General features: G+C 55.2%; 1 protein-coding gene across 1 annotated transcript in view; it reads left to right on the top strand.

The window, feature by feature from the left end:
* The first annotated feature begins 4,998 nt into the window (after positions 1–4,998).
* ZBTB17 (zinc finger and BTB domain containing 17) overlaps positions 4,999–13,026 on the top strand; it is a 10,605-nt gene continuing 2,577 nt past the window's right edge. The window contains exons 1-11 of the mRNA XM_009995776.1: positions 4,999–5,203; positions 6,184–6,363; positions 7,243–7,371; positions 8,075–8,313; positions 8,395–8,537; positions 9,313–9,613; positions 9,712–9,799; positions 11,364–11,480; positions 11,561–11,681; positions 11,811–11,941; positions 12,507–12,722. Coding sequence (XP_009994078.1) covers positions 4,999–5,203; positions 6,184–6,363; positions 7,243–7,371; positions 8,075–8,313; positions 8,395–8,537; positions 9,313–9,613; positions 9,712–9,799; positions 11,364–11,480; positions 11,561–11,681; positions 11,811–11,941; positions 12,507–12,722 — 1,870 coding nt within the window. The remainder of the gene's footprint in view (positions 5,204–6,183; positions 6,364–7,242; positions 7,372–8,074; positions 8,314–8,394; positions 8,538–9,312; positions 9,614–9,711; positions 9,800–11,363; positions 11,481–11,560; positions 11,682–11,810; positions 11,942–12,506; positions 12,723–13,026) is intronic.

Raw genomic sequence — 13,026 nt, 5'->3', positions numbered from 1 at the left:
GGGGCTGCGGCTGCCTCTGGGCTCCCCGCCTTCCCCGGGGCTCCGTGTGACCCCCCAGAGCCCGAGGTGCAGCCGGGGGGGCAGTGACCCCCGCACCCCCCGGGCAGCGCCAGCGGGAGAGCGGAGGGAACTTCCCAGCGGCAACTCGAGGCGAAAACAGGAGTTTTCTCATTTCCTGGGGCCTTTTTTTCTCGCCGCGGTGACATCCCGGGGCGGCTGCCGGTGCTGCCCGGACAGGCCACGTTCCCCTTCATCCCGTCTCTGCACCAGAAGCTTTTGCGGGAATTTCAGAGCTCAGGCCGCGTCCCCAGGAGAGGTTTTTCTTTCAAGGTTTGGCTGCAGAGACGAGTGGTTTTCAGGGCAGAGCCCTGGGGGTGGCTCAGCACCCCCCACCTGCCCAGCCCTGGGCTCTGCCTCCCACTTCACAGGCACAGCCAGGGGCCAAAACCCCCATCACTGGGGGGTCTGCAGAGTTTCTGTTGGCTGAGGGAGAACCCAGAGTGTCTCTGCTTATTCCTTTCCTCATGTCTTTCTCCTTTTAGGTCCTTTTCTCCACCTTTTTTTTCCTGCCATGATTATTTTTCCCCCCTTCCAGCTGAATGCCTGGTCACCTGCTGCTTTCACCACCAACCACCAACTCTAGAGCCCTTCCCTGTTTCATTCAGTTCCCAGGGAGGTTTAATTTGAATCATTTTTCACACAGAAACTCTTGCTAAAAGGCTTTGGATCATCTCAAGGAGCAGCTCAGCTTAAATTCCTCATTAACAAGACTTGACCTTCAGATCTTATGGGCTGGCACTAAAAGCCCTTCAGGACAATCATGAGTGTTGATAACACACCTGTATCTTGATCAGCTCTTAACTCCATGGCTTGTTTGGTTTTTTTTTTTAAACTGAAAATGTTGCAGAATCAGTCCCTGGAAATGAGGACAGACCCTTCATCTCAGGGACGGGAAGGATTGGAGCTGCTTTGTTCCCCGAGCTGACACAGGACAAGGGAGATGCTGGTAGGCAGACAATCAAACCCTTTTCCCTTTTTTCCCTTCCCAGAAATGAATGGGGGCACCTGGATGGTGCCAGTGTCCAAAGGCAACTTTTAAACCCCTATTTTGTTTGGGTTTTTTCCAATTTATCAAAGCTTTGGGGTGGTTGGTTTTTTATTTTAAGCTGGAGTGGCAGGTACAGGGAGAGGTTAATGTCATTAATGAGGGAGAGAGCTTAATGGAGCTGGTGTGGGAAGCTCCCTGGGGCTGTCACTGCTGCATTTATCTCCTGGAGTGTGTGTGGAGGACGTGGGTGTTCCCACAGGGAGGGTTTTCCATGGCTAATTAGGTGAGGAGGGACTCGACAGGGAGAGGTGGGATGGGGAAGGGGTGACATCAGGCAGTGCCCAGGCCTGGGTTGGGAATGTTGGACCTTAACACCTTTGAGACACGAGGTTTGGGTTTAAAAACGGAACTTTTCATCCTGTTTCTCCCAGGATGGCTGCATAGAGACTGACCTGAGCACTGGGAAGGGGAAAGACTCTGGAGTAGAGTCACAACTGTCAGTCCCACCACCTGAGTCCTCTGGGCATCTCCTGTCCTTGCAGCACAGGGGTGAGTGCAGCACCCATCCTGGGGGGTTCATAGAATCATGGAATCCCAGACTGGTTTGGGTTGGAGGGACCTTAAAGATCATCTAGATCTACCCCCCCCTGCATGGGCAGGGACACCTCCCACCAGCCCAGGTTGCTCCAAGCCCCATCCAACCTGCCCTTCAACACTGCCAGGGATGGGGCAGCCACAGCTTCCCTGGGCAACCTGGGCCAGGCTCTCACCACCCTCACAGCAAAGAATTTCCTCCTCATGTCCACCCTGAATCTCCCTCTTCCAGTTTTAATCCATCCCCCTCATCCCATCCCTCCCTGCCCTTGTCCCAAGTCCCTCCCCAGCTTTCCTGGAGCCCCTTCAGGCACTAGAATATGCTCTAAGGTCGCCCTGGAGCCTTCTCTTCTCCAGGCTGAACACCACAGCTCCAGCGCTCCCATCATCTCTGTGGCCTCCTCTGGACTCTCTCCAACAGCTCCTTGTCCTTCTGGTGTTGGGGACCTCAGAGCTGTTCCCAGCCCTGCAGGGGGGTCTCACCAGAGCAGAGGGGACAATCCCATCCCTGGCCCTGCTGGTGACACAGCCGAGGACACGGGTGGGTTCTGGGCTCCAGTGCACTTTGCTGGCTCCTGTTGGGCTTCTCATCCACCAACACCCCCAAGTCCGTCTCCTCAGGGCTCTTCTTTCAGGCCAGGAGCTCTGATGTGTCCTCAGGCAGCACCTCTGCCTTGAGCAGCCAGCAGTGGTGCATTTACTCTAACGAGCTCATTCATTGAGCAGTTGGTGGACCAGCAACTCCTGATTTGGCATTTGCCCCTCCTGCATCCATCCCTGGATCCACCCCTGGATCCATCCCCATCTTGGTGCATCCCATTTGCTCAGGGATGGAGACAGATCCCAGCACGGAGCTGCAAACTGGCCTGGGCAGTGGCAGGGAGCCAGGGTGGTGTTTGGATGCACCATGGTGGGTTTTGACACAGATATTTGGGATTTTGAAGGCTTGGAGTCAGGGATTTTAGCATGTGGAGGTGGTCTCAGCTGCCTGGGGGACACGGGGCCCATCAGGGCAACACGTGGCTCATCCCAACCTCGGCCCTGCTCCGACGAAGCCGGAACGTGGTGGAGGGAACAGCAGAAAAGGTGAAGCTTTTCAGGAAGAGTTGAGTTTTTCCTTGCAGTTTTACTTCCTTGGCAGAGCTTGGGGGTGAAGCTGAGACAGAGTCCAGTCAGGGGATGATAAAAACCACCATTCAGATGCAAAATGCCTCCCACAAATTGCCCCAATTCACCTTTTTAGTGCACAAAAACGTCGGGATGTCTCAGGTCTTGCTGGGAAAATCCTCCCCCCTTCTTTTTTTTCCCAGGATTTCCTTTACAGACCTTACAGGGTCACACATCTGTCGGGGTTTAAGGAAGTTTTGATACAAATCTGGATTTTTCCAGCTCCCCAAGGGTGTGTGTTTGGGGATAGATTGTGGGTGTTTGGTTAAATCACCCTGTGTTTTGGAGAGCTGGGGGAAAGCTGTGGCCGTGAGGTCAATGTGAAGGGAAATGGTGTCTTTTGGGAGTGAAACTTCCTCTCTCCGTGCATGAGCTGACACTATTGGAGGTGTCTGGGCTCCTCATTCCCACCAGGAATGTTTTGGGAAGCTGAACTGATCCTTGAGTGGAGGAGCTTTCCCAGAGCATGTTGTTAGCACCTTTTCCAGACAGGAGGAGGCTCCCTCTGCCTGCTGGGATGGATCCTGAGGGATGGATCCCAAGGGACATGTTCCCACCAGCCTGGTTTTGTGGATCCAAACCTGTCACTGTTCCCCACTCCGAGACTCCCTGTGCTGGTTTTAAGAGCTGATAAAGTGGAAAAATAACTGCTAGAGGTTGGAAACCTGCAGAGAGACTCAGCTGAGCAGCAAAACCAAGAGTCCTCCTGGCCATCACTTTGCTTCTTCCAGCAATCTGGAACTTGTCTTCTTCTTTAGGGACTTCCTGGCCTAGCAGGTTGAACAGAAAACTGTGGGTAGTCCCTGTTTGCTTTCTCCCCCTCCCTTCCTCATGGATGAAATGATCCTTCAGCCCATGGAGGAGTTATTTTTGGGAGAAGAAGTAGAGTGAACTTCAGGTCAAGCTCATGGTCCCTCACAATCTTTCCTGACACCAACCTCCTTGAAAAACAGCTTTTGGCAGTATTTTCAGGAGTCTGCAGCATTCCTGAGCCCAGGTTGTGCTTCCAGCATGGAGAACTTCCCCCAAACACCACAAAATATCTCAAAAGTCCCTTAATATTGTGACATGAGCACCTAAAATGAACAGGAGTTTAGAAGATTTTTGGTGAGCACCTCCCTTGGTAGCACCAGTGGCACCATCTGTTCACCCGTGGGGCACCTTTGTGGAGGCAACAGGGCTCCTGCTCATGGCTTGGGCTGCTTGAAAAGCAATGAATGAAATGTATTTTTAAAGCTGTCAGGATGGCCAAATAAATGTTCTGTGTTCATCAACTCTCTCTGCAGCCCCTCGTTGGTGTTGCAGGGCCTGCAGGGTTGTATCTGGTGGGGAGTGGGAGGGTGGGTGGTTGTGAGGAGCTGAAATTTGGGCCACATTTTCATAGAATCATAGAATCATGGAATGGGTTGGTTTGGAAGGGACCTTAAAATTCATCCAGTCCAACCCCCTGCATGGGCAGGGACACCTCCCACCAGCCCAGGCTGCTCCAAGCCCCATCCAACCTGCCCTTCAACACTGCCAGGGATGGGTGAGCACCTCCCTTGGTAGCACCAGTGGCACCATCTGTTCACCCGTGGGGCACCTTTGTGGAGGCAACAGGGCTCCTGCTCATGGCTTGGGCTGCTTGAAAAGCAATGAATGAAATGTATTTTTAAAGCTGTCAGGATGGCCAAATAAATGTTCTGTGTTCATCAACTCTCTCTGCAGCCCCTCGCTGGTGTTGCAGGGCCTGCAGGGTTGTATCTGGTGGGGAGTGGGAGGGTGGGTGGTTGTGAGGAGCTGAAATTTGGGCCACATTTTCATAGAATCATAGAATCATGGAATGGGTTGGTTTGGAAGGGACCTTAAAATTCATCCAGTCCAACCCCCTGCATGGGCAGGGACACCTCCCACCAGCCCAGGCTGCTCCAAGCCCCATCCAACCTGCCCTTCAACACTGCCAGGGATGGGGCAGCCACAGCTTCCCTGGGCAACCTGGGCCAGGCTCTCACCACCCTCACAGCAAAGAACTTTTTCCTCATGTCCATTTTGAAGCTCCCAAGGCCACCAAGTTGTGGTTGATCCATGACTTTGTGACCTCTCCCATTTCACAGAATCATCACGGTTGGAAAAGACCTTCATGGCCCTTCCTGCTGTGACATCTTTTGTCACCCCCATCACAGGATGTCTTCTGTTCCCTCCCCACAGCCATGGATTTCCCCCAGCACAGCCAACAGGTGCTGGAGCAGCTGAACCAGCAGAGGCAGCTGGGCCTGCTGTGTGACTGCACCTTCGTGGTGGACGGTGTCGACTTCAAGGCCCACAAGGCTGTGCTGGCTGCCTGCAGTGAGTACTTCAGGATGCTGTTTGTGGACCAGAAGGACGTGGTGCACCTGGACATCAGCAATGCAGCAGGTAGGCAGAGGGTTGTCCCATAGTAGAGTCACAGGATGGGGCTGCTTGGAAAAGGCCTGGAAGGTCATCAAGTCGTCACTGTTCCCCCAGCCCTGCCAAGGCCACCCCTGCCCTGTGTCCCATCTCCAGGGTTTTAAAACCCCTCCAGGGAGGGGGCCTCCCCCTGCCCTGGGCAGCCTGGACCAGGGCCTGACAACCCTTTCCAGAAAGGAATTGTTCCCAAGATCCAAACTAAACTTCCCCTGGTGCAACTTGAGGCAGGTTCCTCTTGTCCCATCCCTTGTTCCTGGGGAGCAGAGCCCGACCCCCCTGGCTCCAACCTCCTCTCAGCAGCTGCAGAGCCAGCAGGTCTCCCCTCAGCTCCTTGTCTCCAGGCTGGACACCCCCAGCTCCCTCAGCTGCTCCTGCTCACACTTGTGCTCCAGCCCCTTCCCCAGCTCCCTTGCCCTTCCCTGGACACGCTCCAGCCCCTCCATGTCCTTCTTGTCCTGAGGGGCCCAGAACTGACCCCAGGACTTGAGGTGCCCCCTCCCCAGTGCCGAGCACAGGGGGAAGATCCCTGCCCTGGTCCTGCTGGCCACCCCAGTGCTGACACCAGCCAGGATGCTGGTGGCCTCTTGGCCACCTGGGCACACGCTGGGTCGTGTTCAGGCATTGAACCAACACCCTCAGATTCTTTCCCACTCAGCTCTTCCAGCCACTCTTCCTAAGCCTGGAGAGTTGCCTGGGGTTGGTGTGACCCAAGTGCAGGACCCAGGGCCTTGTTGAACATCACACAATTACGACTGGCTTCAACCCCTGGATCCAGCCTGGCCAGGTCCCTCTGCAGATCCTTCCTAAGAAACCCCTCTGAGGAAGCAGTTTGGTGCCTGGGTTGGAGGGAGGTTCCTCAGCCTGTTCTTTTGTGCCCTTTTGAGCTTTTTTTAAAACTGTCCAGCCCAGAGGTGAGAACTCATTTTTTTTTTTTCCTTCCCTTGCAGGCCTGGGTCAGGTTCTGGAGTTCATGTACACAGCCAAGCTGAGCCTGAACCCTGACAACGTGGAGGACGTGCTGGCCGTGGCCGGGTTCCTGCAGATGCAGGAGGTTGTCAGCGCTTGCAACGCGCTCAAGTCCCTCTCGGCGCTGCCACAAGGCCCTGGTGGGAGCCAGAGACCCCCGGGTATGTGCCCCCTCACACCCCTTGTACAGGGGAATTCCAGGTTGCCCCATGACTCAGCCACGTCCAAACCCACCTGGTGCACATCTGGATGGGGTTTGTTCCCTTTGTGAGGCACCAGAACTGGTGCTGCTGGGGAATGGAGCAGCTCTGCTCTGGAGCCAGGCTGGGAGAGTTGGGGTGTTCAGCCTGGAGAAGAGAAGGCTCCAGGGAGACCTTAGAGCACCTTCCAGTGCCTGAAGGGGTTCCAGGAAAGATGGGGAGGAAACTGGGACAAGGGCAGGGAGGGATGGGATGAGGAGGAATGGATTGAAACTGGAAGAGGGAGATTGAGGTTGGACACTGGGAGGGAATTCTTGGGTGTGAGGGTGATGAGACCCTGGCCCAGGTTGCCCAGGGAAGCTGTGGCTGCCCCATCCCTGGCAGTGTTGAAGGGCAGGTTGGATGGGGCTTGGAGCAGCCTGGGCTGGTGGGAGGTGTCCCTGCCCAGGCAGGGGGTTGGATCTAGATGATCTTTAAGGTCCCTCCCAACCCAAACCATTCCATGATTCTATGAATCCTGATGGGATTTGGGAATCCTCACAGGGGCCAACAAGGCGACGGTGGAGGACAAGAGCTGGACTGTAGATCCACGGGGGGACATTGACAAAACCAAACCAGTTCCTCCGACCCCACAGTGGAAGGAAGAGCCTCCAGCAGCCTCAGCAGCACAGCCCAAGGGGCAGGCGGAGCAGCCGAGCGGCCAAGAAGGTGAACCACCAGCTGCTGACACCCAAAACCCCGCTGTCACCCCCCCAAAACACGCCCTGCCCTGCTGCTGGGCTCCTCCACGTGGAGCCTGCTGCCTCCTCACTCGTGCCCGAGACACTCTGTTGGTTGTAGGGGCAGATCCTGCCATCCAAGAGGCCTCCAACTCCAAATTTCCCAGCCACCCACAGCCGGCAGAGAGCGCGCTGGGCAGCGGCTGCCCCGCCGAGACGGGAAACATCTCTGAGGGCACCAAGACAGGAGGTTTGTGGGCAAGGGTGGGGATGGGGGGCTCTGCTGCCTTCCCCTGCCCTCCAGCTGGGCAGGGTTGGACCCTTCTTTTCCATGCACTGGTGGGAGTTTCATCCATGCAAACACCTTTTCCTGCCAGTCGTGGAGCCCACGGGAGCGGTTTTCCATCGGGCAGAGCTGGGAGAGGTTGGGGAATTCTCCTCTGGCCACACAGGGTGTGGGATTTTGGGGCTGATAACCCGCAAATCCAAACTGATCCTGGGCAGAGATTTTGGCATCAGGATTTCAGGGTCATCTAATCTATAGGGAAGCTGGGGAGGGACTTTGGACAAGGGCTTGTAGGGAGGGGACAAGGGGTCGTGGATTAAAACTGGAAGAGGGGAGATTGAGGTTGGACATGAGGAGGAAATTCTTTGCTGTGAGGGTGGTGAGAGCCTGGCCCAGGTTTCCCAGGGAAGCTGTGGCTGCCCCATCCCTGGCAGTGTTGAAGGGCAGGTTGGATGGGGCTTGGGGCAACCTGGGCTGGTGGGAGGTGTCCCTGCCCTTGCAGGGGGTTGGATCTAGATGATCTTGAAGGTCCCTCCAACCCAGCCCAAACCATTCTATGAATCCCTGTTGCCTAAAACCCAGACTTAGAGTTAGGGAATACAAGTGAGTTTTGTGTCTCCAAAGCTGCTCCCGATCTCCAGCATCCCTGTTTTCCAACTGCCTGCAGAGACGGAGCCGGAAGTGAAGGAGGAAGAGGCAGAGGGGACAGCAGGGGAGGACACAGAGGTCAAAACCCCTGAGGAGGAGCAGCCCAGGCTGGAAAATGGAGAAAACACTGAAGAGAACGAAGCTGGAAACGCTGACTCCGGGCAGGAAAACTTGGGAGAACCTCGGCTGCTGCCCTCGGGAATTTACAGCGACAGGACCGAGTCCAAAGCCTATGGCTCCGTCACACACAAGTGTGAGGTGAGGCCAACTGGGGCTGGGCCTGCTGCCCCCTGGGACACAGGGTGTCACCGGGTGTCACCTGCCTCTCTCCGTCCCTAGGACTGTGGGAAGGAGTTCACCCACACCGGGAATTTCAAGCGGCACATCCGTATCCACACGGGGGAGAAGCCCTTCTCCTGCAGGGAGTGCAGCAAAGCTTTCTCTGACCCAGCTGCCTGCAAAGCCCATGAGAAGACCCACAGGTAAAGCAGCACCAGGGACCTGGAGGTGCCACCAGGCTGGCTGGGGAAGGGCTTGTGACAATGGAAAGTTTTGAGCCAAGAGGCTGGAATGGTGGCTCTCCCACTTGGATCAATCCAGAGGGTTTGGCATGCCAGGTTGGAGACTCTCATTTGCCAGCTGTGGAAAGACTCTGGTGGCACCAAAAAAACCCTGTGGCTTTTGGTGCAGAAGTTCAAATCCATGTGAAGTCCATCAGCATGGTGGGGTGATGATGATGAGATCCATCTTCCTGTCCCCATCCTTCCCTTCCGTGTCGCTTGGAGCCATCCTGTGTGATCCAGATGGGTGCAGCTTGGGTGGGGAGAGCTCAGCATGGTGGTTCTGTCCCCCCCTGATGTGGTGATCACTGAGAAACCTGGGCTGGTGGGAGGTGTCCCTGCCCATGCAGGGGGGTTGGAACTAGATGATCTTTTAAGTTCCTTTCCAACCAAAACCGTTCCATGATTCTATGAATCACAGAGTTGTCACTGTTGGGAAAGACCTCTTAGGTCAGAGTCCAACTGTTAAATCCAGGAGGAAGAGAGAAAAAGACCCAAACAACAAAACCAACCACCCAGCACCACCCACCGGGCCCACACAGACCTGTCCAGAAGTGCCACATCCTCGCATTTTTGGAACACCAAGGGTGGTGACTCCATCACCTCCCTGGGCACCCCTTCCCAGTTTGTTTTTTTTGTTTATCTTCCCAACATCCAGTCTAAACATTCCATAGATCTTCTCCCTCTCCTCCTGCAGCCCCCTGAAGCCCTACGGCTGCGAGGAGTGTGGGAAGAGCTACCGCCTGATCAGCCGGCTGAACCTCCACAAGAAGAGGCACACGGGGGAGGCCAAGTACCGTTGTGATGACTGTGGGAAGCTCTTCACCACCTCGGGCAACCTCAAAAGGCACCAGCTGGTCCACAGTGGTGAGAAGCCCTACCAGTGTGACTACTGTGGGCGCTCCTTCTCCGACCCCACCTCCAAAATGAGGCACCTGGAGACACACGACACCGACAAGGAGCACAAGTGTCCCCACTGTGACAAGAAGTTCAACCAGGTGAGTTGGGTGGAAAGGGAAAGAATAGGGATTGGATCATTCCAGAAGTGGATGGTGGATGGGGGGTGGTTTATCTGCATCCCTCTGTCTGTCTCCAGGTGGGGAACTTGAAGGCTCACTTGAAGATTCACATTGCTGATGGGCCGCTGAAGTGCCGGGAGTGTGGCAAACAGTTCACCACTTCAGGTAGCCCCAGGGGTTGGAGGTGGCAGTGGTGGAGATTTGGTTGGCTCAGGGGAGGGGACAGGAACAGCTCTGTGCAGGATTGGGAGCTGGAGGAAGGATGATGGAAAGATGGTCACAAACTGGTGTACAGGAAATTCAACCTGAACATAAGGAAATGCTGAGGGTGGCAGAGCCCTGGGACAGGCTGAGTCTCTTTCTCTGGAGACATTCCAGCCCCACCTGGATGTGTTCCTGTGGAATCTGCTCTAGGGGATCCTGCTCTGGCAGGGGGTTGGATGGATGATCTCCAGAGGTCCCTTCCAACCCCACCACTCTGGGATTCTGTGGTTTCATCCTGGGCAGAGGAGGATTTAAACCTCTCCGTGTGGTGCCGTGGTTGTGGTGCATGGATCTCCCCCCCCGTGGGACCAGGCTGGTATTTCCCATGGGATCACCCCTTGGGAATGCTGGAGGGATCCTTGATCCAGCTTTTAGCCACAGAGACATTCCTTCTCTCCTCCCCAGGCTGCTGCAGAGCCAAAGGGTCTGAAAGAGCTCGATGGAGACTTTCCATCCCCTAAAACATTCCAATGTTTGTTCCATCTGTTCTCACCACTTTACTGCCCTGTCCTCCCCTCCAGGAACCAGCACTTGGGCACCATCCCTGCTCCATAAATATAGAATCATAGAATCATTAAGGTTGGAAGAGACCTTAAAGATCATCAAGTTCCACCCCCCCTGCCATGAGCAGGGACCCCCAGCACTAGACCAGGTTGCACAAAACCTCCTCCAACGCGGCCTTATAAACCTCCAGGGATGGGGCATCAACAACCTCCCTGGGCAACCCATCCCAGTTCCTCACCACCCTAAGAGTGAAGAATTTCTTCTCAATATCTAACCTCAATCTCCCCTCTCTCAGTTTAAAACCATCACCCCTTGTCCTATCACTGTCTTCTCTGGTGTAAAGTCCCTCCCCAGCTTTCCTGGAGCCCCTTCAGGCACTGGAAGCTGCTCTAAGGTCTCCCTGGAGCCTTCTCTTCTCCAGGCTGAACACCCCAAGTCTCCCAGCCTGTCTCCAGAGCAGAGCTGCTCCCGCCCTTGGATCATCTTGGTAGCCCTTCTCTGGGCCCTCTCCAACAGCTCCACATCTTTCATGTGCTGATGGCACCAGAACTGTACACAGTGTTCCAGGCGTGCTCTGAGCAGTGGGGCAGGATCTCCTCCCTGGCCCTGCTGGCCACACTTCTTTGGATGCAGCCCAGGATGCAGTTGCTCTCTGGGCTCCAGCACACACTGGTGGCTCATGTCCAGCTTCTCATCAACTCTCACCCCCAGGTCCCTCATCACAGGGCTGCTCTCCAGCCATTCTCCCCCCAGCCTGGATTTGTGCCTGGGGTTGCACCAACCCAGGTGCAGCACCTTGTTGAACCTTATGAGGTTGTCCCTAGCCCACCTCTCCAGCCTGCCAAGGTCCCTCTGGATGGATCCCTTCCCTCTTGGATGCTTGAGCTTTCCCTGGGAAGTCTAGAGACAGGCTGGTGACATCCTTGTGCCCTCCTTGGGCTTCTTCTCCCTCTTCTCCCAGGAAACCTGAAGCGTCACCTCCGGATCCACAGCGGGGAGAAGCCCTACGTCTGCGTGCACTGCCAGCGCCAGTTCGCCGACCCCGGGGCGCTGCAGCGGCACGTCCGCATCCACACCGGTACTGCCCGGGGGGACGGGGGGCTTCTGAGCGGGGACACCCCAATATTTTCTGACCCCTTTCCCTTTGCCCCACTTCAGGAGAGAAGCCGTGCCAGTGCTTGATCTGTGGGAAAGCCTTCACCCAAGCCAGCTCCCTCATCGCCCATGTGCGCCAGCACACGGGGGAGAAACCCTACGTCTGCGAGCGCTGTGGGAAGAGGTTGGGGGGCTTCACTCTTGGGATTTTTAGGGGGCACCTCCACCCACCCTCCACAGCCAGGGGCCAGAATGGCACTCGGCCGTGGAGGGTAGGTGGAGATGCCAGAAATACCCATGTTTTCCTTCCCAGATTTGTCCAGTCAAGCCAACTGGCCAACCACATCCGCCACCACGACAACATCCGACCCCACAAATGCACCGTTTGCAACAAGGCCTTTGTCAACGTGGGTGACCTCTCCAAGCACATCATCATCCACACGGGTGGGTGCCCTCAAAACCCCCCCTCCCTGCCCCAGGTCTTTCACCCCAGAAAGTATTAACTAGTCCCAAAAAGTCTTTAATTAACCCAAAAAAATCTTTAACTAGCCCAGAGAAGTCTTAACTAACCCCAAAAAATACTTAACCCGCAAAAAAATCTTTAACCCCAAAAACACTTTAACCCTCCAAACAATCTTTAATCCCAAAAAAAATCTTTAACCCCCAAAAAAATCTTTAACCACAAAAAGTCTTTGACTAACCCCCAAAAATCTAACTATCCAAAAAGTCTTTAATCAACTCCAGAAAGTCTTTTATCAATCCCCCAAAACAACCTTTAACCCAAAAAAATCCTTAACCCCAGCACATTTTTAATTAGCCCCCAAAAGTCTTTAACTCTAAAAAGTCTTTAATCCCAAAAAATCTTTAACCCTAAAAAGTCTTAAACTCACCCAAAAGAGTCTTCAACCCCAACAGATCTTTAGCCCCAAAAAATAAGGAACCCCAAAACATCTTCAGTTAACCCCCCAAAATCTTCACCCACCCCCCAAATTCCTCGACTCCTCCCCAGGGGAGAAGCCCTTCCTGTGTGACAAGTGTGGCCGGGGCTTCAACCGGGTGGACAACCTGCGTTCCCACGTCAAGACGGTCCATCAGGGCAAGGCTGGGATCAAAATCCTGGAGCCCGAGGAAGGAGATGAGGTCAACATTGTCACGGTGGCTTCTGATGAGATGGTGACACTGGCCACCGAGGCACTGGCTGCCACTGCTGTCACGCAGCTCACGGGTGAGCTGGGGGCAACCAGGGCCTTCCTGAGAGGGGAACGTAGTCATGGGGTGGGACTTGGGCTTGTCCCAGGTGGGGGTTTATCCTTGGGGGGGGAAGGGCTTGGGGTTGTCCCAGAGCCGTCCCAAAAAGATGGTTTATTCATAGGGTGGGGCTTGGGGATCCGAGAGCTGGCCCAAAAGAGGCATCATCTCCATCCCTTCCTTATCATCTCCCCCCCCCTCCTCATCTCCACCTCCCCATCATCCCCCCCAGTGCTCCCAGTGGCTGGCGGCGCCCCGCGCCGGGGGGCAGCACGGCACCG

Source organism: Chaetura pelagica, unplaced genomic scaffold (assembly GCF_000747805.2).
Source record: "Chaetura pelagica isolate M959 unplaced genomic scaffold, ChaPel_1.0 scaffold234, whole genome shotgun sequence".
NCBI classification, from domain to species: Eukaryota; Metazoa; Chordata; class Aves; order Apodiformes; family Apodidae; genus Chaetura; species Chaetura pelagica.
The sequence above is the reverse complement of the archived record's forward strand: the minus strand, read 5'-3'. Positions and strand labels throughout refer to the sequence as shown.